The sequence below is a fragment of the Embiotoca jacksoni genome, unplaced genomic scaffold (assembly GCF_022577435.1).
Source record: "Embiotoca jacksoni isolate LCO1_2020_lvr unplaced genomic scaffold, fEmbJac1.0.p SCAF_36, whole genome shotgun sequence".
In the NCBI taxonomy this organism is placed as follows: domain Eukaryota; kingdom Metazoa; phylum Chordata; class Actinopteri; family Embiotocidae; genus Embiotoca; species Embiotoca jacksoni.
This window is the reverse complement of record NW_027185388.1, coordinates 776,800-804,025: the sequence shown is the minus strand read 5'-3', so window position 1 is coordinate 804,025 and position 27,226 is coordinate 776,800. Positions and strand designations below refer to the sequence as shown.

General features: G+C 44.8%; 1 protein-coding gene and 1 non-coding gene across 4 annotated transcripts in view; both read right to left on the bottom strand.

Annotated features, from left to right (window-relative positions):
• Positions 1 to 450: 450 nt before the first annotated feature.
• The window catches only part of LOC138208116 (E3 ubiquitin-protein ligase DTX4-like), a 33,236-nt gene continuing 6,460 nt past the window's right edge, over positions 451 to 27,226 (bottom strand). For all 3 annotated transcript variants that reach the window (XM_069165817.1, XM_069165818.1, XM_069165816.1), the window contains 10 exons: positions 17,023 to 17,237; positions 16,024 to 16,919; positions 4,702 to 4,763; positions 4,445 to 4,606; positions 4,286 to 4,347; positions 4,021 to 4,187; positions 3,778 to 3,931; positions 3,598 to 3,687; positions 3,407 to 3,505; positions 451 to 3,313 (listed from right to left, as the gene is read on the bottom strand). In XM_069165817.1, coding sequence (XP_069021918.1) covers positions 3,182 to 3,313; positions 3,407 to 3,505; positions 3,598 to 3,687; positions 3,778 to 3,931; positions 4,021 to 4,187; positions 4,286 to 4,347; positions 4,445 to 4,606; positions 4,702 to 4,763; positions 16,024 to 16,919; positions 17,023 to 17,237 — 2,039 coding nt within the window. In that variant the 3' untranslated portion in view covers positions 451 to 3,181. The remainder of the gene's footprint in view (positions 3,314 to 3,406; positions 3,506 to 3,597; positions 3,688 to 3,777; positions 3,932 to 4,020; positions 4,188 to 4,285; positions 4,348 to 4,444; positions 4,607 to 4,701; positions 4,764 to 16,023; positions 16,920 to 17,022; positions 17,238 to 27,226) is intronic.
• On the bottom strand, positions 6,751 to 6,837 carry trnay-gua (transfer RNA tyrosine (anticodon GUA)). The gene is given in 2 exon segments: positions 6,751 to 6,786; positions 6,801 to 6,837. It is a non-coding gene; the product is annotated as a tRNA-Tyr (tRNA).

Sequence of the window (27,226 nt, the reverse complement as noted above, 5' to 3'; positions counted from 1 at the left end):
ATCGTTTCAAATTCAAAGCCCTGGTTTCAAATTGATGCAGTGTTTCTTAATAATATTGCCTAGAGGAAGCATGTATACTGTAAATAGCATCGGTCCTACAACAAAACCCTGTGGAACTCCGTGACTGAATTTTGTGTGTGTGGAAGAATCAATCTGATAAACATGATGTAAACCAGCCAAGTGTGTTTTCAGATGTCTGAGTTGTTAACAGCTCCACCAAACAGGGATTTCTCTAAACTTCTAAAATTGTTTCATTTTTTTTATAAAAATTTAAATGATTTGATATCTCACCAAAAATTAAAAATCAAAGAAAAAAGTCCAACATTTGAAAACTGTTTTTTTCTTCTTTCCTACTTACTTTAACAACATTTTACTGCTCAAACTTCAGTAGTGATAAATTCTCAGTTTTCAGTTTCAGGGATACAAAAACAATTTGACCAACACAATAAATACGTTCCATTCATTCTTTATTTTTTTTCTCGTATTAATCACTCATACTCCAGCAATTATTTTTGCAATATTTACATTTTGCTTTTCTTATCATGTGTTGATGCTCTCTCTCTCTCCCGTACCAGCACCCATGATTCCCCATCACGCTCTTCATGCACAAAGACGACGGTGCCTCAGAAGGCCGGTACCCAACGGGCGTTTGGAGTGGACATGTGCCTTCAAGTAGGAATGGGAGACGGCGACGGGAAAGGAAAGGAACATTTAAAACTGAAACGGTGAATTGCGGTTGTTCTGCTACATCGCTCACATGGCGACAGATCACACAAGTTTATTCTCTTAACAGCATCTGTTTTGGCAGGTCGTTGTGCAGCATTTGGGCCAAAGAGCGAGACAACGGCAACAACACAAGAGGAAGTTGTGATTTTTATACCATTTTATAGTAATCTTTTCTATTTGAGGGGTGATTCCTGTCTATAAATCTGTGACGAAACCTTCCAAGGATCACAAATGTTGGCAAAGGCTCAAAACAGTAGCAGGACAGATGATATGTCGAGAAAAAAAATGAAGCTCACATGAACATGAAAGCGTACAAGGGTTTGACTTCCTTTTAAAATTAATTACATGTCACACTCAGATAAAAGTCTACCATCGAATTCCTTTTCCAAAGAAAAGATGATGCAAAAATCAGCTTAACGTCTGTACACAGAAAAACAACAACAAAAAAAGACATCGTATTCGATAATACTGTCTTTGTAAACAAGTTGAAACAGATGAAAAAGGTCATCATTAATACAACGTAAATATTAAAAAAAAAAAAAAAAAAAAAAAAAAAAAAAGGCTATTTACTCTAGAATAGTGTCGAGAAAAATGCTATTAAAAAGCAAAATGTGTAACTACAATTCATAGAAAAATAACATACCGTTACCGTTAAGGGAGTACCATCACCGTGACAACCAGGAGGGATGATGGGAGTCCCACGGAGTACCAAAAATAAAACCCCGAAACTGGGAGCATGTTGGTAGCATACACAGTACACAGTAGACAGACACACACACACATACAGACACACACATACAGACAGACAGACACACACACACACACACACACACACACACACACACACACACACACACACACACACAGGTCTTGTAACATCGGGGTCGTTAACAGACCCAACTCATAGACCGGGCAGCGGGTTGTCAGCCAGTGAAGGTGGAGATTAGAAGAGAACGACCTTCATCTTGTTGTTCAGTCAAACAATCTTTATATCGATTTTAAACAGTTCTCTGGTGCGAGCAGCAAATTAGATGAACGCTGAGCCGTGATTGGCCGGCGGCGGCAGCGGAAATCGAATTAAGTGAAAAACCATCAAGCGCGGCAGCCAATCAGGAGCAGGTGTGATGTGTGTTTCCTGTAGATACTCTGAAAGTTAGGGTGTTTTTTCCACATTTTCAGAGTGTTACAGAAACACATCAGTCTCTCAGGTAATGTCATTATATTTTGACGTGGCTCTGAAAACTACATTACCCATGAGCCTCGGCTTGTTTGAGTTTCAAATGTGCCTGTGCAGACTCCTGCTGCAGGTCCACCCTCCTGCCATCCTCCCCAACCTTCAAACCCTCTGCCCAATCTGAGGACCCCCCCCCCCACCCCCCCGCAAACACAATTCTTTGAGCAAAATGCTTCATCAGGTTTTTGTTTTTTTGTCACAACAGCGTCCACTGACACAAGTGAGCTGTCATAAACAGCGACATACAACAAAACAATCCTGTGTACCTGCGTATCTACGGCTAACTCGTACCACAGCGGCTCAATAGTAAGACTCCAGACAGGCGCGACATGTGACTCGGGCCTCTAGTTTGGTCTTTTGTCGTCTTTTTTACACACAATCATAAAACATATAAAACTCCATCGAGTCAAAAGTAAGAGGTAAAGTATGGAATGAAGTTAAATGAGGATTATAGAAACCATGATAAAAAAAAAAGGTGGATAACTCTAGTAATATTTTGATTCCAGCAGCTTTGCAGGCTGAGCTGTTGTTCACGCGTATGCCCACAAGGGGGCGACGCAGCACTGCACTTGAACCGAGAGCGAGTAGGTGGTTTGAACCAAGCAGGTCACTCAGTCCTTCTTCGCTCTCCTCTTTACCGACAGCTAAAGTACCCGAAAAGTACCAGACAAGTACGTTTTACTCTACTCCTACCCTACGCTACGTCCGAACACCATCCTTCGCTCTTCCCGCTTCGTGATTCCTTCTCGCCTCGCCCTCCAGTCCCCTCCCCTGCCGCTCTTCCCTCTCTTTGCCCTTCCTCTTCCAGTTTTCTACTGAACTGCTCTAACGTTGCACCAATCTTCATATATTAACGCTTTCTCTCAGTAAAGTAAACTTGTGTTTGTCCTAAATATTAGTACCGATTCACTCTCACTTGTGTTATTTAGTACCTAGCTGTTTAGTAGCTACCCAATTTTCCCTGCTGGTTCCTCCTCTTCCTCCTCCTTTCCTTTCTGAGCTGCTGCTGCTTCCTCAATCTTCCAGACTTGCACGTAACGGGCGAACCGACAGTTAACATCTGACGAAGTGGTTACCGCTGCAAAACTAAACAAATGCCCCGTCTCAGTGCTGGCAGAGAGTCTTTCTCAGTCCAGGACCCCCTCTTCTTTTTTTCTTCCTCCTCCTCCTCTTCCTCCTCCCTTCACCGCTCTGATGTCTCCGCTGGTCGCGTTTGCCCTCTCACTTTTCCATCAGTCCGTCGTCCTCCGTGATGCCCTGAGCTCGCAGCTCTTCCAGGACGTTGTCGAGGTGTCCGGGGTCGGGGAAGCCGTGGCCCGTCAGGTTGGAGCCAAACTCCGTCTTATGATGGACCTGGAAGGGAAGAGTTGAGCGTGAGCGACGACAAAATCGGATGTTGCGTTCGTCACAAACAACCGATCCAACTACTCGGGGTCTACTGGTTACCTCGTTCCAGATGACGGTGTCGGACTCTCCCGTCGTGCTCGAAGTACCGACCGAGAAGATCAGCCTGCGGTCCCACGCTACCAGGAGCAGTCTCAGTACCTGAGGACAGGTCGATACGGGTTAAATATTCAGTGAAAAAAATATCTGTATTGACAACGTATGTGGGTAAAAAGGTCAGCGGATTTGTTTACCTTGCGTCCTTTCTCGCTGTCAGGGAGGTAGCAGTGTCGGGGGAAGCCTCTGGCAGTGAAGGGCTTCCCTGGGTTCGGATGCTCTGGTCCCTGAACGCAGAGGATTAAGGTTAACGAGATATTCGCGCCGCATGTGAAGACTCAAAACAACACACGGCTGACTCGGGTGTTTGGAGTTACCTGAATGCCTGGCGGTATGTTGTAGATGATGCGTACGGTTTTGCAGTCCGGATGTCCCGGTAGAGAGTGCGGGATGACGTGGTACTCCATCTTCCCTGCCGGTTGGTTGCCCGTCTTCACGCCGTAGATGGTTTTACAGGTGGGACACTGAAGACTGAGAGGAGACCGATGTCTGAGCCGAGTCGATAAAAGACCGCGAGAGACCCGAAAGAAGAGGAAGAGCGTCGGCTCGGAAAACCTTACCTGCCGTCCTTGTTGCCGTTGTTGTACATGGCCACCAGACACTGGAAGTGGTACTGGTGTCCGCACTGTGCTAGTCGCCCGACCGACTCCGCCCTGGAAACAGGCCCCACCCCCGGACCCTTGTACCCGGATGGTCCCCCCAAAGGCTCCATACAGATGGTGCAGTCCTAGAAGAGACGTCGGAAAGAAAAAACCTTACTCCTCTTTACCGTTTACGGCGTCATTTTAGTTCGATCTACGAGCGAGAGAGAAATCCGAGTCCTACCTCCTCTGGTGGACTTTTTACTTTCTGCAGGTACTTCTTCACCACCTCCTCCGGAGTTTTACCTGCAGACAGAAAAAGGAGGAGCGCGAAGGTGTGAATTCGTTTGTAACGCGGACGGCCACGCCGACGTCACCGGTGCGGAAGTATTTCACTCTTTACCTTTACGAGCCTGTTTCTTGGTGGTCTTCCGGCAGCAGTGGCCGAGGCCCGGCACCGGTTTGATGTCGCTCTTACTGACGGGCGGCGGGTGCAGGACGAGCTTCGGAGGCCTGGTCAGGCAGACGGGCAGAGCGGCGGCGCTCATCAGGATTCCCGTGATCCCTTGAAAACGCAGCAGAGGACGAGAGAGTTTAGAGAAGGATCCCGCTCTACCGTCGCATCGGCAGCTCTCGGGTTACGCGAGTGCGAGATCTTACCGGCCAGCGCTGGGTGGACGGGACTGGATCCGTTGAGGTTCTTCACCGGGACGGTGGGAACACTGTCGGAAGAGACGCATACAACTTTAGTCTGGAGGGGTTTGTACACGCTTCCTGGACAGCAGACTCACAAACAAATACTCACTCGGAGAACATGATGATGGTCATTTTCACCCGACACCAAACTCACACAAAGACAACGACAAAAAAACTTCCGCAAAGGAACAAAACCGAAGACAAAAATCCCAAACAATCAATTCTCAGCTCTCTGCTGCTCGTCCGTCAGATGTCCGTACGTCCTCCTCTCACGGCGCACGTCTTCGTTTGGCGGCTGCAGAGCGTATGAATGACTACGTGCCGCCTTGTGTGTGTTTATGAGAGCTAATCCACGGAGTTTCCATCTGCTTATAGAGCTCAGAGAGACGGACGTCACACAGCCGCTCGATGGGGATTACCTGCCTCGTCACAAAGCCCATTATCGTCATCTCTAACCGTCCAAAACACACGTAGCACACGTACAGAATCAGGTCGATGGTTTTGATTGAACTGTGTAGAATTTTCTAGAATCTAGCGTGTATGATGGGAGGTCCAATCAGGCTGGACTCGTGTAACGCTCTCCGATCTGGTCTACCTAGAAGAGTTTCAATACCATCAGCTGACCGAGACCAGAAGGAGAAAGAACGTATTACGCCGGTCTGGTTGCCTTCATTATGTTTCCGTCCGTCCGTCCGTCCGTCCGTCCGTCCGTCCGTCCCATTCTTGTGAACACGATATCTCAACAACGGCGTGATGGAATTTGGTCAAACTTGGCAAAAACATTCACTCAACACTAAGGATGAACTGATTGGAGTTTGGGGGTCAAAGGTCAAAGGTTAAGGTCGCTGTGACCCAAATTTGACACATTCCACATTAAACAGGAAATCGAAATATTTGCCTGGTTGGAATTTCTTCAAATTTGGAACAATTGTTCACTTGGTCTCGAGGATGAACCGATTAGAGTTTGGTGGGGAAAAGGTCAAACTTCAAGGTCAGTGTGACTTCGTGTCCCTCTCGTACGTCTGTCCCGTTCTTGTAATTGCAAAAACTCAAGAACACTTTGAGGGAATTTCTGCAAACGTAGAAAAAAATATTCACTTGGTACCAATGATGAACTGGTAGGAGTTTGGTAGTCAAGGGTCAAAGGTCACTGTCACCTCACACTGACCTAAACTTGTGAACGCGATATTTCAGTAACGCCTGGAGGGAATTTCTTCACATTTATCAGAAATGTTCACTTGGACGCAAAGATGACGTGTTTAGATGTTGGAGGGCAAAGCTCAAAGTTCTGGGTCGCTGTGACCTAATATTCCTCCTCTTCCTGTGAACACAACATCTCAGGAACGCTATGAGATTATTACTTTTTTCTAATTTGACAGAAACATTCACTTTGACTCAAGATGTGTGAAGCATCCACGTTTTGGAATCTATAGCTTTTTTTGCAGCAACATCCACATTTGAAGATTCGCCTGCTGTCACGGCTACAACTTTGTGTTCTGTCAGAATCAGATTTATCGGACAAATTCCTCCAAAATCTTCACTACATATATTATATCAGTTATATATTACATATATAAACTACAACTAGAGTAGTTGGAGGAGGAAAATAACCCGTGATTTTAGTTTTCCCCTGAAGCAGAATGATATACGGCTGCAGGAAGGCCGTCCTCCGGAGCTGGCACAGGTCTGATATGTGAGACTGGGGGACAGTAAAGTACTCCACCTGACAGCTGCATGCAGGAACACAGCCGTTGAGTGGGGGTCAGCGGTAGGTTAGTCCATTATAGACTACACTTATAGACCTGGAGGCTACACCCACACACACACACACACATTGTGGGCAGAGTGTGTGTGTGGCGCTGCAGTTTTAAGGCAGAGGATTGTCTTTTGTCTTCCAGCAGTAAAAAGTTTGAATAATGTGTCTGTTCTTTTATTGACTCAAATCAGCGAGGAGCCCAAATATGGTTCATCTAAGCAGCAATAAAAACCTGTGATTCTAACTAAAAAGGCAACTCCTTCGAGCCGGATTTGAACCAGCGACCTAAGGATGACAGCATACACCACTACAGTCCTCCGCTCTACCAACTGAGCTATCGAAGGGGGTGGCAGGACAACCATTATCCTCCAAACACAAGCAGTGTGCGGGGAGGGGCGAGGAGGGGGGGGCAAGAGTGCACCCATGATCTGTTGTTTCCTGTTGTCGGTTTAGCTTTAACAAGCTTTCAGTCAGCCCACTAAGCTGCTTTCACTTCTCCCCTCACACTCAGCGACGCATGACAACGTGCCAGTGACTGACTCAGCGGTATCTGTGCACAGCGGTGTGGACGAGGGAGAGTATGAAGGTATGAAGGGATGGAGTGTGAAGTTAAGTGTAATTTAACACGTTTTTAGAGCTACATGAGAAAAACAGAAAGTGGGAGTGGAGCTGAAGTGCTATCACATCACAGGGTGGAGACAAAGGTTGGTGTTATAAATAACATTAGATAAAGTACTGTTATAATAAAGTTAAAATAAAGTACTGTTACAATAAAGTTTGGAAAAAAATAGTTATCAAGGTTTAAATAAACTACTGTTATAATACAGTTCAATAAAGTAGTTAGGATAAAGTTTAATGTACCGCTGTTATAATAAAGTTGAATAAAGTACATTTATAATAAAGGTAAATAAAGTAGTTGTAATAAAGGTAAACATTTTTTTTTTAAAAAGCACTGTTATTATAAAGTTAAATAAATGTTCCTATTACTGTTCGTGAACTGCGACCGCCCACGCTCCACGCAGCGCTCCCAAAGGCTAACGGCGTAATTACAGTTCAGTCTATTAAAATATAACGTTAGATTATTTCTAGTATAAAATTTGGTGTAGAGAATTCAGGAAATTTCGAAAACACGAAGCCACAAAGTACTTAAACAAACAGACACTACAAACCCTGGAGACGGACAGTGACGGTGCCGCCATCCAAACCCAAACCGAACCCACCACGGGTTTTAAAGCCCAACCCCGGGGACGCGTATCGACAGTAGGTGTAACCACATTTAAAAGGGCTTTACTATCACGTCTGAGTCAAATCAGATTTTCATCCAACGCTGATCAGATCAGCTTCGCCCCGTAAACACGAGCGCTCTGCTGTCGCACGCAGCCAAATGAGTTTAAGATCTTAAACTTGTCAACAAGATTTGTGACAACAACAGGGCGACATACTGCTTGTTAGAAAATAGCCTCTCGGGCTGATGACGGATGGGAAACACCCGTATTAGTGTGACGACGAAGACCGACCGCGCACACACACACACACACACACACACACACACACACGCTAATCCCTAACTGCCCGTCACCGGATCTATTCTTGTTGAAGAGGCTGCTGTGTTTGCAAGACAGGCTTTTGCAGTGTGAGGTTGGGAAGAGAGAGGGGAGTGTTGAGTCAAGTCTGATCCTGGATGAGCCTCACGTAGCTCCTATTAACACACTTTCCGACTGCCCCACTGATGTGCCGATGACGCACACACACACACACACACAAACACAAACACAAGCTCGCCTTCCTTTTTCTGGCTCCTCCGGTAACGCACCTGAAAGTGTGTCAGATATCGCTTTTGATTTCTGGAGGAAATCTTTGTACTCGCCGATGTTCGTGTTTGCAGTGTTAGTATACCGACGACGTACGAGGGCGGCACGATAGATTCAGAGAGCGTTTACTGTTGAACAGGAGGAAGCAATTAACCTAGTAAGTATTCAAAGTTACGTCTCGTAATAGAAGAGACCCCCCCGCCCCCAAAAAAACATTGTACAACAGAAATCGAAGCTCTGATGAAAACATCTTTGCCCCAACCTGGAAGTTTTTTTTTGCTAATTCCTGCAATTTTACCGCAAAAAACAAAAACAAAAAAAAACCCTCACTTCAAATTGAAAAAATGACGTTGCGTTTTTTTTTTTGTCAAAAGCCGCTAAAAGGAATCAGATTTTTTTTTTTATTTTTTTATTTTTATTGCAACAATCACAAAACAAACCCGCAAAAGGAAACACAAAAGACCTCCATCCCTGCCCTGAGGAGGCTGGGGGGACGGGGAAGGGGGAGGGGGAAGGGGAGGTGCTGCTGAATGGGACTCCAGTCTCTTGACCCCGTGCGACCTCAACCCGGGCCCCCCCCTTCACCCCCCACCTCCCACCCTCCGCCCGCTTCCCACCAGATCGCAGCTTTGTTCCACACGTCCCTCCATCCCTCCGAGCCTCTGCTCCTCCTGCTCCCCCCCCTCCCTACCCCCTGCTCGCCCCCCCGGGCCCAGATGGACATCAGCTGGATTGATTTAGACACCGGACAATAAACACACTCCCACACATTCCCACCCACACACACACACACACACTCTTACTGTTTCTCACACACGAGCAGATTTCCTCCGCTTCAGGAAAAACCATAACGTGACGTGACAGAAAGCGCCGGCCGAGTTTGGCTCTTTTTTAGAAAAATCCCGACTGCATATTAAATGCGATGCCGGTAGAAGGACGGGCATCTGTTGAATAAATGATGGGATAGAAATAGATCAGGACAGCGGAGGTTCAGAAATACTTTTTCATGCATCCTGGGGAGCCGGTCTGAAGAGTTACAGCTCATCTTACGTCTCATTAACTTTATGCTTTCTCTCTCCCTTAGGTGTTGCTTATTGTCTTGTTGGCTCTCCATTCAGTTCCCTCCAGCAGCAGTCAGACACCAGATGACGCCTGTTCGAGTCTCCTCCAGGTTTTCAATGTACGTTTTTTTTTTTTTTTAATTTTTAATCTAACTTACCCCCTACTGTCTTTAAAAACAAACTATTTCAAATACCTCAACTAGGATGTCCCCATAAAGTTTTCTTCAGTTTACTAATTAATGCAAAACTCATTAAAGTTCCTCAGTAGAAGCTCTGTGGGAGGTTTTACTGCACAAGAGAGAGCGAGTCTTTCCAAACAAAACTTTTACTTTATCAACCAAACAAACCCCCTTGTTTACAGACAACGAGGGTCTTTAAAGTTCCCATCTCATCATCACAACAAACAGGGAGCCGGCTGACCAGGAAGCGACGGGGGGGGGGGGGGGTTGTTGTTATGGGTCTTATCATGAGAATTAAGACTATCCTTTCTTTGTTATGTTTTAACGCTTTTTAAAGCATTTGAAGCTCTTTTGTTGACAGTAGATGCAGCCCTTGTTTTCTATATTATTATTATGAAGTTTTTTTGTTTTTTTTTTAACTTTGAGACCCATAGTTCTTTAAATATAAAAAAAAATGTAAAAAAGAAAAAAATAATCAGTACTTGTTTCTATAAAGTGCAGTATGCTAAATATCGTAGTTAGTGATCACATAAGGGTCCTTCTTTATTACGTAGTTGTAAAGTACAACTTTTTTTTCCTTGACTTGCAATTTAACCGCCAGAAGAATAATACAAAAAAAAATGATGTGCTGCAAATCAAAATAACACTCTTTGTGGACATTATTGGTGGTTAATGATGTATTAACAAATATGGGATATGGAAGTTGAATTTTTAGGTATATTCACCTGTAGAATTCATTTTCATGCATACAGTCAAAGTGAGTCAATGAAATACTAGGACACTACCCAGTAGAGACAGTTGTCCATGCTTTCCCTCTGTGGTTACAGCGCCCCCTGTGGGCCAGGGCGTGCTTCAAACTGCCACCAAACAGGTGCGGACAAGCCACCGCAGCTCCCCCACTTCTTATCTCAAGTCTGGATTTCTTCTGCTTCTAGCTCACACCCCCGCCTTCCTGCTTAATTTACTCTTCCTCAGTATGCTGTCCTTGCACCCCCCCCCCCACCTCCCCACACACCACCCATTCAGTCCCTTTGTCTCATTTTCCATAATCCCCCACTGGAGAGAGAGAGTACACATTCTTCACAGCATCTCCTGTTAGGATCGTCAATATTTACTTTTACTGTGTGCAAGAGAGAGAGAGAGGAGGACAATGTGTGTGTGTTTGTGTGTGTTTTTGTGTGTGTGTGTGTGTGTGTGTGTGTGTGTGTGTGTGTGTGTGTGTGTGTGTGTGTGTGTGTGTGTGTGTGTGTGTCAGCTCCCTCGCTCTTTCTCTCTGGTAATCAATCTTTGACAGTTTGCTGACTCGATTCTTTGTCTTGTTCTCTCCCCCACCTCTTCCCCTCGGTCATCGTCTCAAGCACTGTCTGAGACTGCCTACACACACACACACACACACACACACACACACACACACACCATATATATATATATATATATATTTATATATATTCCCCTCCCTGCATCAGGATTGTGCTTGTCTGTGGGTGGCGAGCTACAGTGCTGACTGGGACACAACCATTGTCTCCGTCTCCCCCCACCCCCAAAAAATATTCACATTATGAATATGCTGCTCCATCAGAGCATCCTCCGACATGACAGGGTGTTTCCACAACATCACCCCACCCCCCTTCCCATCCCCCACCCACCACAAAAGTCCATGCTTTGATAGCAGGCTTGGAGGTAAGGCATCTTTATAAACTGGTTTGAAATAAAGCTACAAAAACTCCACATCCTGCAGAGTAAAAATCAAGAAAAACAAACCTACATATAGGCGAAAAATGGAGGAAAGAATATAAAGAGGGCTGAGAAGAGAGAGAGAAAGAGAGAGAGAGAGAGAGGGAGGGATGGAGGGGGGGGGAGGAGAGGAGCCCAGAAAGAAGTGGAAAAAAAAACTAGCAGAGGCTCAGCATTGTGCTGCTAATGTGGCCCAGGCTCTGGTAATCCAACAAAGGTTACTGTGGAGACCAACAATGAGGCTCTGAGGGGCCCAGACTGCTGAGACGTGAGAGGAGGGAGGAGAGGAGGGTGGTGGTGGTGGTGGTGGGGAGGGGGAGGGGGGGCACTACCAGAAAAAAATCTACATTTACAAAAAACATCTGACCTCATCTGAAAGAATCCCACTTGTTGATGATGAACTGAAACTGAGAAACTCACATCACTTCTTGAGAAGTGCAGACGAGAAAATGGAAACACACACCTGCTTGTTTCAACAAACAAAAAAGAAAAAGGACGGTTTTTTTTTTTTATGAAATGTCTTTAGTCACCGATGCATGACATCATGGAAAAGTTGCAAAATGTTACAAAATTATCGAGAAGAATTTTGAAGAAGTTGAGTTGTGACTGGAAGTTCATTGAAACCAACTGCGGTGAATGAATGAGTAAAAAAAAAACCAACCAAAAAAAAAAAACACTTTGAAGCCTAAAAACAACTGCAAGTGCAGCTAGCCAGCCTTCTCTGGGTTAAAGTGAACAGTTGGCAGTGCTCAAAGTCACACTAGCAGTTCCTCTGAGGCACGGCAGAGCTTTGAGCTCAAATGCTTGTAACAGTCTCAGGTATGTTTACCAGCCAAGTTTTTTTTTTTTTTTTGACTGCGTGCACGCAGTGGCCGAAGGGAACCTCATCAGGTCTGCAGGTATCTGGAGGCAAACTGAAATTTCCTGAGAAGGGAAAAACGAACTGTCGCTACACGTCACACACGGGTTAAAAACCTCATGGTGACATTTAAAACACCGATAATAACACAAGGAAACACACTGATGGAGGCAACGAGGTGGACCAGAGACCAGCGAGTGCAAGATGTCTTCATTCACATTTTAACTTGTGCTATTGCAAGACAGCAGGTGGGGGAGAAAAACGCAACAGGCGATAAGCTGGTAACAGATTTAATTGGAAAGTTTTGGCTCAGATAAACAACAAGCTGAAGATAAAGGAGACATGGCAGGAAAGGAGAGGAGATTAAAAGGCTAAAAGAGTGGCGGGGCAGTTTCACTTGAATGAAACCAAATCTGGTGTATTTTGGACATGCCAAGACAACGTCATCACTTTCACAGAGCATCGGTCAACTCCGCTGTCTTCTGCAGCGGTGTCCGTCAACATGTGTTTTTAACACGCGTCTCTGATCATGCGTGTTTAAACCAACCACGTGTCGTCACGCCGTCTCGCCATCAGACCAGAAGACCTCGAGTTACACCGACTACTTGGCCTGAGAAGTGAACTTCGACAGCAGCTTGACGAGTCGGCGTCAACACGCCTAATTGGATTTTGTTTGCAGTAAACTGCTGGCAGTGAAGTCGGACAGACGGGCGAGAGAGAAAAGACATGAGAATAACTTTACAGTGTTGTTCAGGCGTCTCGCTGTGTTCGTGAAATACTCAGCAGGGCTTGCAGGGTTGCATGTTTTTTGTTTTTTCTAATTCGTCCACCTCCTGCATTTTAAGTTAATTTTAGACCTCTCTCTGCTCAGCCTATTTTCACCATCGATGAAGCTGTATGCATAACAGCTTTAGAGAGAGGGAAGCACTGAAGCAACGTTTGCGTGTATATACCTTTAAGACTTGGAGTGACGTTTGCGTGTATATACCTTTAAAACGAGAGAGTGGCACTTTTGTGTATATACCTTTTGTTATTTAAAATCACCATTGGTCTTCCAAATGCAGTGACTTCTTGTATCCATTTCAAATTAAAAGCCGTCATTTCAAATTAAAAGTCCTTCAGCGTTTCCCACATGGTCCAGTCATATATTAGGTTTTAATTAGGGCCCGAGCACTGAAGGTGCGAAAGCCCTATTGTTATCCAAGCGATTAATGATTCTCCGTAAACAACTGCATTTTTGGCAGCTTTATCATACTCAAAAATGAGTAGAATTAAAGTTGGTACACCCGTCTCTCCCGGCAAAAAATTTCGTATTTTAGTGGAGTCGCGAGTAGGTGTGGCCAAATGGCTCGCTAGCGCCCCCTAAAGAGATGCCCCGGCGGCTACATTTACCTACATGCACGAAATTCGGTGGACATGTGTATCACACCGCGATGTACAAAAAAGCTACATTGCACCATTACGTCAACTGAACAGGAAGTCTGCCATTTTGAATGTAGTCGCCATTTTTGGCGATTCACACATGTTGTACTTTAACAAACTCCTCCTTCAGATTTTGTTGGCCAGACTTGAAATTTAGTCTGTGCCCTCATAACATGTTTGGAATTAAAAGTTATCATAAGAATTTGTTTTCGTCGGTCGGTGTGCCCGTGGCGTGGCGGCTAAAAAGTGACCCAAAAGTCATGCCATAGCATGTCATCCAAAATGTGATATAAGTCATACTATAGCACGTTGTCCAAAAAGTGAACCAAAAATGACTTTTAGGTAACTTTTTGCTGTAGTATGACTCTTTTTTTTTTCATAATTTGAATGACATGCTATGGTATGATTTTTTTTTAAAAGTCATAACAAAGGGGGCAATTGAATCCCCAACCTTCTTACTGAGAGGCAGCAGTGCTAACCAATGCCTCACCAACCTCCCTGAGAGATAGTCAGCATTATAACTCCACCGTCCACAAATATTCATTCAAATGTAACTAAAATTACCACAGACATTCTTTGGACAGTAAATATACGTGTTTTCAAGGGGTTCTGCAGTGATAGTAAAATCTTCCTGTAATATGTAGTGTATGTAAAACTTTTTCAATTTCTCCAAACGTTTCAACTTCACCAAAAGTTGAATCACCATTAACAGGCCAAGGTGGAATTTGAACCATTAATAGCAACCTTGGTGAAGTAGAATCTTTTACCTGTTGAGTTAACCAGACTGTCGGTTACCTAAAGTATGTTGTTAACCCTAATCCTAACCCTAAGGCTCTGAGTGAACTCCGTGAAACACTTTCTCCTGCCAAGACACTTTAACTGGCGCCGAAGATAGTCCAGCGATTTACGACGCCGACCCCCAGCTGAAACAACCTCATGAAGACACGGGTTCGAGCCCCGCTCAAGTGTCACACATGGTTCATGGTTTACGAGTCCCCTTAATAAGCCAACATGGTTCACAGAGAGCAAGACTTCCTAAGGGTAAGCCACACAGCTTCGGGTTTGTACGTGCAGTCATACCAATCCCAAACCAAAGGTCAACAACAATACAAAACACCAAAAAAAAAAAAGTCCAAAAGAGCCTATTTTTTTCATTGTGCACTGGTTAGAGCCAGTGATAAGTGACATGTCAGTTCAGAAAAAGGTCATCCAAAATATCCAAAGTATAACAAAAAACTCATACTGTCATCTGAAATATTAAAAAAAAAAAAATCATACGTGGCTATTTTTTCTTTTAAGAATAAGGAACGAGATCGAGAATTTTTTTTAAACTGCAAGCGGGAATATGCGGACCATGGCGTGCAGTGTGCGAGGGCCCGCATATCACTGCTTGCAGTTTTAATCTAGTCTTGTTCTTACAGCGCAACAATTAAAAAAAAAATTCTTTCATTTTCTTTAGTTTATTGATTTTTTTCCCCTACATGTAAATGAACATAAGGGGAAATCATTTCCCCAGCCAAAGGTTTAAGCCCTCAAACTGCTTTTTTTCCTCAATTTTGATGTTCTAGGTGGCTGTTTTCAACAATGTTTTATGTGTTATTGGTTTATTTAGAGGGCATCTCAGGTCATAAAGTAAAAGTAAATATGTATATATAAATATATATATATATACAAGTATATAAATAAGTGTTTCAGTTTCTAAGGTGACAGGATTTGCTGCCTGCCGACACAGGTAGATAACATTTGTCTCAGTATTTAAAATTCTTCTTCGCTTTCTTCTGCCTATTAAACCTGCCTGTCACCTTCAGGGGGAATTAATTAGCAAACATCACTTTCACATCTGTTGAGTGCATTTTGCACGCACCCAAGATTCTATTTTTTTTTTTAATCCAAACAGATTTCAAGATAGAATTGAACCACAACAAACAGAGAGCAGAAATCTGCAACAGTGGATGTACACGAATCTGAAGAATCACACCTCTGAAATGAATCACTTGGAAGTCCAACATGACTCATTGCAACACCACAACAGGGAGTATGTAGTGTATCGTGGACATATTTTGCATCTCTTGCCCAGGCATGTGTACGTTTAAGAGTGTTTTTTATTTTTTTTGCGTGCTTAAACATGCATGTGCAAATGTCAACCCCGAGAGCATTTCTGTGCAGATTTAATAACTGTCTGTGATTGCAACGGGACAGCACGACGTGGGGAAAACATCCAGTATAAGATACGCTTCTGATACTGCGACGACCGCATGAGATCCGGCATTTTTTTTTTTTCAGTTTTAAGCGCCTCAAATTTGACACGTAAATATCACTTCCGATGTGTGCAGTCAATCCAAGATGTTTTTCCACACACCACATAAATAAAACCAGGCCTTTAACGAAGCTTTCAGTGTGTGTGTGTGTGTGTCTGTGTGTGTGTGTGTGTGTGTGTGTGTGTGTGGGTGTGTCGTCGACTCACCCTGATGCTATGAGCGCTCTGGACTGAGCCATGGCGATCCTCTGTAACGCCGGTCTGCTCAGCCCAGCTAAGCTCGATCGCTGCGGTAACGGGGCGTGGCACATCGTTGACGCGGACGACGGCGTGCGCTGCGGCTTCATCACCATCGACGACGGGGATGGCACGGGAGACGGCGGCGTGGTCACGTTGTTGGAGGGCGTAACTAATGTGGCGGTTGGCACCGAGTCGCTGGCTGAGGATGAGGCGTGCTTGGCGGGAACGGACGGAGGGTTGAGACTCGGGTTGGACGTGGGAGGCTGAGGCGGCGGGAGGGACGGCGGGGGGGGCCTGTTGGAAGACACGGAGATGCCCATGGAGGAGGTGCCGGCGGTGAGGGCGGCCAGCGACTGGGCGAAGAGCTGGGCGTTCCTCCTCGGCGACGCGATGTTTCTGGAGATGGCGAGGCCGTGCGGCAGCGTCTGGTAGTAGTTGGAGTTGGAGTTGGAGTTCTGCTGCTGTCCTCGTCCCAGAGTGGCCGATTTAGACGGACTCAGGGGTTTGGGGGCGCCGGGCACTGAGTTCTTGGCCCGCTGCATGGTTAATGAGCGTCTACCCAGAGTCTGTATCCCTGCGCCTCCTCCGAGCCCTGTTCCTCCCGTGTTGGCCTTCACACTGAGGACCAGCATGCATTGCTGGCAGGAACAAGGCTGGCCCAGTCCAGTAGCCGGTAAGCCTCCGTTGGGGTAGACGGAGTTTCCAATCCCCATGCTGGCCCCTGACACCCCGACGCCCAGCAAGGCTCCCGTTAGCCCTCCACTTCCTCCTCCTTTGGGTACAGGAAGAGGACCGGACACTAATGGATAGGCCAGGTCGGCTCGCCTCTGGATCCTCCGACACCTCTGGCTCTGCCTGTTCACCTGCAGGACGACAAAAAAAGAAAAGTAAAGTGTTCAGAGTTCAGCGTTACAGAGGAGGTTTCGGGTTTAGTTACCGACGTCGGTGCAAAGAGCTGAAACCAACCTGCGTCATGTTCTGATAGTCAATGAGGTAGCAGAAGCCGAGCGGTGTCAGGTCGAGGCAGGGCTGCTGGCGGTTGTGGGCGCTCTCGATGGCGATGGCTACCTCCATGTCGTACGACGTCCACGTGCCCGCGTCGTTCTCCCACTCCCACTGCCAGCCCTGACCTGGACCCGAGGCCGGGTCGTAAAAACTCCTCCGCACCGGACGGATGGTTCCTGAAAGACGAAGAGACGGAAACGTTCAGCAGCTTCGTCCAGTGTCTTTTTTCGTTAAAAGAGACATTCCAAGTATTTCGGTGGATTTGCTCAATACAAAAATTTCATGGATGTTTAACAGCAACAATATCACACTAAATAAAAAGATGCCAGTAAAACCTTTAAAATCTCGTTCTGGGTCATGAAAACAAAGTTCCAATGAATAACACATCATTCCTCTTGCCAATAAACAGTAAAACATGTCTAAACATTTATAATCAGTGCCCGTTTTATTTTAGCAAATTTTAATATACATTCCACTTATATGTAAAAGCTCTAAATCAAACATGGGAAAAAAAATATAGTTTGAGAACCAGAACCGGCGTACGACATCCTCAAAGGAAAACTAAATCACCGCTAACAATCATAAGAGGCAGCTTTATGTATCTTAAGGCTGTGGTTGCTGTTTGACTCGATTCCAACAGGGGGCGCACTGATGGAGGCGGAGCTAATTTGCATCAAGGCAACAAGCAGCAACACTCACAGGTACTTCAGTTTTAGCCGGGCAGAATTTGTAGCCTCTTGAAAGATGACTGAGGCCATTGATGGCACATTATTTTGATCCTACAGACACAGCTGTTCCTCAGATAAATCGATCGTCTATTTAAATCCAAAATGACGCCGTTTTGATTTGGACCTCAGAGTCAGCGGATCGACACACTGGACGAAGTGTTTTCTAAAGGAAAGTTCTTGTTTTGTGAAACAAAGGCATTCTGGGCTGGTAAGTAGTCTTGTTTCAAAGACATCTGTTTTAACTTTAATTTGTCCAATGCTCACTTTATCTAAGTCTGAAGGGCCCTCCCCCGGGTCTACATGGATCAAGACGTAACTGTCAACCTGCAGGATAAGCATCTGGAGTATCTCTTCGCTGTTGTAACCAGAGCATGTCGCAACCGGCAACACTGCATAACACAGAGTATGTTCAGTGATTGCTGATTGAATTTCCTGTAAATAGGCAGCCAGAAAGACCAAAGACCCTGAAAGAGCCTGAAAAAGCTGGATTTTCATTGAAAACGCTCAGATAAGAAGATGGACGTATCCTCCAAAAACAGCGTTACGAAGAGATCCTGCAGGGTGGCGAGCTGCACGATTTAAAGAGCACACACTCACAATCCTCTATTCTCACCTGCAGTCCGACGACGCTACAGTGGCAAACACGCTGCTAATGATGTGAGCACCAGTGAATAAATCATTGAAAATGCGAATAAATGACCAGGACAATGTGTCTCTGTCTCCCAGAGGGGGCAGAGGAGGGTCCCCGAAACCAACCAACCAGAAACTACCTCTGTCTCCAGGGGGAATGGGCTATTCAGCCAGTGCCAGGACAAGCAGAGGAAGGCATGTGTGTGTGTGTGTGTGTGTGTGTGTGTGTGTGTGTGTGTGTGACTATTACAAAAGAGATGATGTTGGCATGAGTGGCAAGACTGCACAGACATCAAAAGAAAGGGGTTGAATAAAGTGAGACGGCGACAGAGCGAGTGAATAATCAAACTGAGACATCAGCCGCTGTTTAGTGTCGACAGTTCATTCGCTTCATTTACTGTTTAAGATATTTCTACAGGAGTTGTTTGCAGCCTTTGGATCCGTCGTAAACTAGTTTTACAGGTTCTTTGTTCCAACCGTAGACTATGTAAAAGTGAACGTAGCTTTCATGTACGGTTGAAAAATGACACCGAAGCGCCTTAAGCTGCAGTACCACCAAGTGCCACTAGAGGTCGGCTCCAAAAAGCCTCCGGCTCCGTAGACTCCCATTCAACTTCTCTCATAAAAATTCTCAGTCAATTCATTTTCTCCACGAGTTATCTCGGTGTTGTCAGCTAAAGTCGCTCCTTCTTATTAGTTTTCTGGAGGTCCATCTGAAAATAATCCCGTCATCAATTAGAAAAATAAGCCTAAAAAAGCCGTCTTCTTGGGGGCGTGTCTGTTTGATTGACAGGCCTGTGGAGCAGTCAAGGTTACGGCTATCGGTGGGTGGGACATAGTATCGCATGTCCCTCCCACCCAGCTCGTCCAAATAAGGTCACTTCTGGTTCCAAACCGCTCCGAAGTAACAAGATGGCGCCGAAAGAAATCCGAACTTGAGGCTTCATAACGGCCGTTCACAAACCAACGGGTGACGTCGCGGTCGGTTGCCGCTTGTTTCCAACATATTAATAGGCAACACCTAGATTTCACGTTTGTCTACCGTATATTGTGAAAACGGTTGTGACAAACATCTCATCCACAAAAAAAAAGGAAGTAACGGCAGATGATCTGAATTAACAATCTTTCAGACCACATAGCTTTAACTTCTTTCTGTTGCGCAAGAGAGCTCAAATGCAATCGAAAAAAAAAAAAAAATTGAACAATGTGCGCCGTGTTGCTATTCACACTATAAATGTTCAAATGTTGTTCACACCTCCAGCGAGACGTCAACCCATGGCTGTACTTTAATATACGGGGAGGCTTTAAAATGTGTGTGAGACGAGGATAAACACAGTGTTTGTGAAACACACACACACACACACACACACACACACACACACACACACACACACACACACACACACACCCCTTCCTTCTCCTCCGGTCTCACTCTCTGTTGGACGAAGCGAGCACAGCAGGCGGCACTTGACCTCCTGATTACCATGTGAAATGTAATTTCTCTCTTCTCAAGCTGCAAGAGTCCATTCGGCGTCAGACAAACACCAGACGTTCGCTGCTCTCCGTCTGTCTGAGAGTTTGTTTTTAGTGTTTCGGGCACCGCTCCCACCACGACCACGAGAATGTAGAAGTTGAATAATGTGTCCAGATGTGTTCTGAACTTTAAAAGTCGGAGAACTCGCACGGTGTCGTAATGTCCTCAAAGTTTGTTGACACAAACGACTCAAGTCTCGTGTCTTTAACACCGACGTAAACATTTCTGCAGCGTAAATTCTAATTTTATCAGGACAAAAAAATAAATTAAAAAAAGAGGTGTGAGTGAAGGACATGCTGAAAATAGTGAGGAGGCTTTATATGAGGTGCAGGTGGAGCGAGGGGGGGAGGAGAAGGCGTGGCGGGGGGGGGGGTGTGATTGATATGCATGAGGTCTTTTATTTGAAGTCCTGATTGGTAAAAATATGATTTTAACCGAAAGTGGAAGAAATTTAAACTTTTGACGCCAAAGAAAATAAAGAATGAAAAGTTTCTTTTTGTAATTTAAATGTTTCATATTCTGTTCGTGTATTTTAATCTTCAGAGGACGACTTAACCTGAAAACCACCATCTACCGCAATAAAGGTGTCCGCTCCGAGAGGACAGAAAAAAAAACACATGGCTGCTCTTTCATAACCTCTCCATTATGCTGCTAATAAAAGGAATAATGTGCAGCTTTATTGATCCCTGAAGGGATATTCTCTTTGTGCATGCATGAATACAGGAGGAGCCATTATGGGGAAAAAAGGAGGGAGTCGTTCCAGAGCGGCCGTCAAACAGCATCTGTGTAGCTGAAGCTGGCCTCTCGCTAATCGGCCCAAGGACTCGTCTCAGAGAGGACAAGCTGCCTTTTGTCTCTGAACACTGTATCAACACCTGAGCGCTGTGTGGTGTGCAAATTTGGTGATGAATGTGGCTGCTCCTCCCAGCGTTTCTCCAATCGGGGAGTCATATTTCCAGCGTTTATTCACGAGAAAACAGGCATATCATTTGAAACGCATGGCAGTGATTTAAAAGTCGGGTCAGAAGGACACCACCTAAACTAGGGATGGGTCACGAGGAGTCGTTTTAATCTCCAAAAATCGATTCGTACACTTATTATTTCCCCCGTTTTTTTAACCGGCGCCATGGTTGTAATGCGTTACTCCCGTCAGAAGGTGGCGGCAACGCGCCTAAAAGCTGAAAGATCAGGTTTGCGGGTTAAAAACTATCCCGGCGATTAGATGTCCGGGTGCGAACATGACGGAAACATGCAAAGACGACTACAGCCGTCAGAAAGTTGTTGTGTGGAACTCCTTCAAAACATGAATAACGAGGACGTGCAGGTAAAGTTAGCGTACAAAGTCTTCCACCGCCGAGCACATTCAACACCGAGCAATAATATTCGAAGGAAGAAATTTGAAGAAAAATCAAACAGTTCAGAGCGAATTTCGAATAGTAGTTTTGCTTATATACTTAAATAAGTTAATTTAGCCAAGTTGTGGCAATATAGCGGCGAATGCACGTATTACATTCTGACCCGATACAGACTGAAGCCAGTACTGATATTGATATTTCAGAGTTCTCTGATCTGTTTATCAACAATATATTGGCTGTTATTCATTTTCTCTTAAACTACCAAGTTCAGAGACCATTCCCGGACTGTGGCGCCATGGCAACAGGGTTCTCCAACACGATCGTAGCTCCCCACCACCACCGACAGCAACCCAGCTAAACGGGAAGAGAACTGATACAGGTACACATCTGCAATGAGTTGATATCAACATCAGCCTGGATGACCTGTCAATCACATTCTTACACACACACACACACACACACACACACACACATACACACACACATCAGCCATGATGTCACAGATCCACGAGGAAGGAACCAATCGACTAGAAGTATTTATATAATTCTGTTTTACATCAGTTACAGTTTTTCGGTCGTGGCAGACCGCCAACTCAGGTTTTTACAGCCAAATCAGGTTTTTACAGCCAAATTGGCCCCTTGCTGTTACCTCACATAAAAAAACAGACAACCCTGTGAGCTCCATGCAGTGAAGTTGGGTTTAAAAGATTTGGGAAAATTTGGCAAAAGAATAATTGGGGATTTAGCTTTTTGTCAGTTCGGCTCCAAATCTGTGGAACAAACTACCTGTTAGATATCAGGGAAGCTGCTCAGTTAATACTTTTAAAAGAAAGCTCAAAACATATCTCTTTACATTAAGCCTTTAACCAGCTACTCTTGAAGCTCTCTCGCACTTTGAACTACCGTGCCTTTAAAATGCATATTGCTTATTTTATATTTTAACTCTATTTGTGTTTAAATTCAAGCATTTTATCTGGGTTTTTTTAATGCATTTTGTCTGTTTCTCATGCACCTCATTCCTTTTCTATATTTTTAAATGTTCCTTTGAATCAGTTTTTTTTATGTGAAACGCTGCATGTAATTCTCTTTTGCTGTAAAGCACTATGAGCAGCATTTCTGGTGTGAAAGGTGCTATACAAATGTATTATATTATTATTACTGTTATTATCTATATCGGAACAGTCCTTAATACAGGAAGATATCATAAGAGCAGGCGTTAAGAGGGAAAAGCTGGGACGCAGGCGGCTCTACAGTGCGACTGAACTGCTCCACAAAGACAATATGGAGAAAACCGGGCTTCAATTTGATGAGCAAATTGCTGCCGAGTTATTCAGCGCGCAGGAGATTGTGGGTGTTCTTGTGTGTCAGCGTGCATGTAGGTGTGTCCCGTGTCGACAAATTAACCCACACTTATAAGATAAAAGCAGGTGTTTTCGTCTCTTGACGGTTACAGCTGCACGGATGAAAGCGTTGCATGTGTGAGACAAGCGTAAAGCTCTAATCCTGCTGCTCTCCCTCGCAGCAACCACATCCCCCTTTACTAATTTTCATTAAATCTGTCAAGAGTCGGATCAGCCGCGCTGCTTTCGCTCGTCAAGTCACCGTTGGAATCAAGCGCAACACGTCTGGGCGCGGCCGCCCCGTGGTGTTGTGCCCCATCCACCCCCCCCCATTTCGGCCGGATCGCTCCTGTGCGAGTGCAGAGGTTTTCTAAAAAAGACAGGAGCACGTGGTTTAATCCCATAATCTACTGGAAATGAAAATTAAATCATAAATCACGAAGTGAAACAAAGCAAATACACGCTAAGCAGGTGAATGAACCGTCGTCGAAAAGAAAAAGTAAACAGTGTGAATATTAAAAGGAGCAATCTGGGAAACTGAAGAGGGTAAAAGCTTATGAAGGGGCGGGTGGTGGTGGTGGTGGTGGTGGTGGTGGTGGGGAAACGAGCACAAAGAGGCCTGAAGCAGGTGGAGAAAGAAGACTGGCCATCTGGTCTTTATTGTTCTCTCTACCACTGACCCCTCCCTGAACACTACACACACTAGACACACACTAGACACACACACACTAGACACACACACACACACACACACACACACACACGGCTGCAGACTGACCAGCGGGCGAGCACATGTTCGGGGTCGGGTCATGCTTCATGCATGGAAGGAAGGCTTCTCTCACTTCTTGTGAAACAACAGTAACAATGTGGGGGAATTCAGCATCTGGGATGAGCCAGCACTTCCTCTTCCTCTTCCTCTTCCTCTTCGCGTAGCCAGTTGCAGACAGATATACGTGTAATTCAATGTGATCACCGCAATATGAGCTTTAAAGCTTTCAAACGCGTCCCACCCGGGAACATAACTCGCTCTTTTTCCTTGACTATCTCCGCAGCCTCCGTTTAAGTTCGCTTGCTTTTTTTTTTGACTTACGAGGTTTTTCCGCCCGTGCGGCGACAATAACGTCAGAAAGCTTTTGGAGACAAGTTAATGGATCCGAGTCTGCAGCGAGTCGCATCTGTCTGATGTGTCACTGCCACGAACCGACGACAAAATATGTTGGTCAGGAGAAGCTGGCGTGAGATCACTTGACGTCTTAAAAGTGGAAACCTGCAAAATAGAAACGGCAACACTCCCGAGACTGTCCGTGAAAAACCGGTTGGGGACGGGAACCGATGGCGTGTTTTATCCACCTGGTCGTCAGACGCCTCAGCAGTTTTATCGATCAGTACACCGATTTTCCACTTGTGTGTAGTGTCACATCTCCGGTGTGCCCTCTGAATGTAAATGTAGTAAAAGTATTAGACAAAATGCAAAAGTATATGAACGACGCAGCCAGTTGTTTATATGAACAGGTGGTTAAGAATTAACTTCTTCTTTTACTCTACATTTATTCTACATATATGTCTATTAAAAAAAGGCATTCAAATTCACGTCAGATACAGTGAAGATCTGAAGATAATCGTTAGCTGGAGCTGAAATGTGATGCCCTGCATATTATACAAATTCTTAATTAACCACATCACATCCAGTTTTAATATTTGTGAGGAAAGCAAAATGTCCCGTTTCTTTAAAAAAAAGATTTGATTTTTTTTTAATGTTTGATCTGAAAAATCCTATTTTCTGGTGACGGTGGAGAGATTGATTCTGGAACATGCTGCTTGGACTTCATGGAAATAAAGAGTCAATGGAGCAAGAATCTCTGGACGTCAAAGAGCAAAATGAACTGTTTTCGCACTCATCGTGGTGACGAGTGTTGGGAGAGGCCCGTTCACGATCGTCCTGGGCTTTTCCCTGCTCGGCTCACGCTCTTAAATCAGCCGCAAGCAAAACACTGCGACCTCACGGCTTCGTGGCTTTTGAAATCATCCCTTGAGAGGAACACGGAGATTCCCCCTCCCCTCTATCTTAAAACTTGACGTGTCCCCGTTCGAACCCCCAGAATGATTTCCGTCCCGAAACCCGAACCCGGGCTGAGATTCGCAGCAATTTTACAAACGATAACTTAAAAGCGCTTCTCCAAAATATTCCTTGACCTCTTGCTCCGCTTCTCCATTTATCATCTTCAAACAGCACCGAGTGTCCTCGAGCAGCTGACGGCTGAGGGGAAATGACTACAGTGATGCGCAAGGAGAAGGGAGAAGCCTGAGATAAGAAAGTAACAAGGAGACGGGCACAGAGGGAACGAGTTAACAAATTATCTCCAAGGTCAAACTGACGCACAGTCGCCGAGATGAAACCTGTTTTTTTTTTACAGCATCACCTTCTTATTTCCTCTTATTAACTCCTTTCTTCATCACTTTCTGTTCTCGTCATCTCTTCCTATCGGATTATTTAATATCGGCACCAAGATCCAGTTGGAGGTTCGTCACGATCAATAAACTTCATTTTATGTGTAAAAATCAGTCGACTGCCCATTTAAATCTCCATGTTTAAACCCCCCCCCCCCCCCCCACACACACACACGACAAGCACCAGGCCAACCTTTCTGTTTATCTGATCTCACACACACACACACACACACACACACACACACACACACACACACACACACACACACACACACACACACACACGTTCTCTGGCACGACTGCTTTTCCTTCATTTCATTTTTATGTTTCTTTTTTTTTTCCCCTCTAAATCCCGTCACATGAGAGTCATCAGGCAATCCTGTGTGTGTGTGTGTGTGTGTGTGTGTGTGTGTGTGTGTGCGTGTGTGTGTGTGTTTCACAGTTGTGACCTGGCCGACGGGCTTATAAAGCTGCGACCGTTCTGCTTTAAGTGTGAAGTTACAGCTGACGATCAGGTGTTAGTTACAGTTGGTGAATTTTCAAGGTTCCCGTTTAGTGTGTTTGAAGCTCAACGGGTTCCATGATAACATGTAAATATTTACCGATCTCTCTCACGTGCTTACGTGTGTGTGTGTGTGTGTGTGTGTGTGTGTGTGTGTGTGTGTGTGTGTGTGTGTGTTGTGTTGTGGAGCCCCCCCCCCCAGTAACAGTAACCCGACACGCAGAGTTTCACAACAACCCCTCGGAGAGGAAAAGCTGCGCTCTGACCCCTCCGGCTCCTTCATCGTACTCTCTCTGGGTTTCTTTTCGCTCCTTACGGAAAAAACAACAACCCAGGAGGACGGTACAGAATCTGAAAACAGCCAACAGGGCTCCGTCAGCTCTACTTACGCTTGTCACGACACCACACGGTACTAAATAGCGCAGAAAATCCCTGATTCTTAATACAGAGGCCCAAAAAAACATGAAACAATGAAATGAGTGTGTTTCACCCTGCACCCCCTTTTGTTTGGGGAGGAGGGGGAGGAAGGGCAGGATGGAGGCTTTAAGTAATAAAATACATTACTGTTAAGTCAAACAAAAACAAAAATACTGTGCCTGAAACTAAAAACCTATTTTATGGTGGCAAAGCATTTTATACAGAACTGAACAGTCCTGCTGCCTCAAATATGAACACAAGAATACAAAAACAGTGAAATGTTTCCTTTGAATATTTAAAACAAACCGTACAGTTTAATAAAAACGTAACTTGCACGTCTGTTTGTAAGCTGTTTAAATGATCTGTCTTTATTTGATGACTTCGATACCTTTATTGAATACCAATTTTATCAAATTCGTTTTAAGATAAAGAAAATGGCCATCTCTGCAGTAATATTGTTTCTCACTGTTTAACTTATATTTCTTATCTCTCTGTCTCTCTCCCCTTCAGACTTTGTCACGGCGCCTCCTCCCTTCAACTCTCTCTTTCTCTTTCCCCGTCTTTGTCTCTACTTTGTCTCACCTTGAAAGAGTCCCGTCCCCCCGAGTGTTGGGCTCAAGAGTCAATTTTCAGCTTCAGAGGGTGTGAGAGAGAAAAGCAGAGAAACGCTGCGATGGCCGAGGGAAACGGAGAGTTTGGATCAGGTGGACCAGAGGAAGTCCGACATCAAGCGGGAGGGGTCGAGACAAAAGGAGAACCTAAACTTAACGAACGGAGCCCAAACAGAAAAGAGGTGTGTGAAATTAACACGATTCCTACCGGAAGAATCCAGGTTAGTGTCTGAGTGGATCTATGGACAACAAACAGTTTTCATATTCACGAAACAGGCCTTTGGAAAACCGTAAACACAGTTTGATTTCATCATATTGATTTCATGGTTTCAATCAGTAAAAAAAAAAAAAGACTGCAAAACAAAATCTGATTCATTTACATAAAAATATCCAAACTCCCTAAATGTTAAATATAAACACAAAAATTCAGGTTCAGAAACTCGAGGTGTTGAAGATGTATGATGTATTTCATGTTTGTCAATGTCTGAACACTCAAAGTTTGTAATGGGTACTTGGGCAATGACATCTTAAAAACGGTGTTACCAGCATTGTGTTTGCAGCAAGTTCAACTACTTGAAAGTGGCAGAAAAATGACTATTT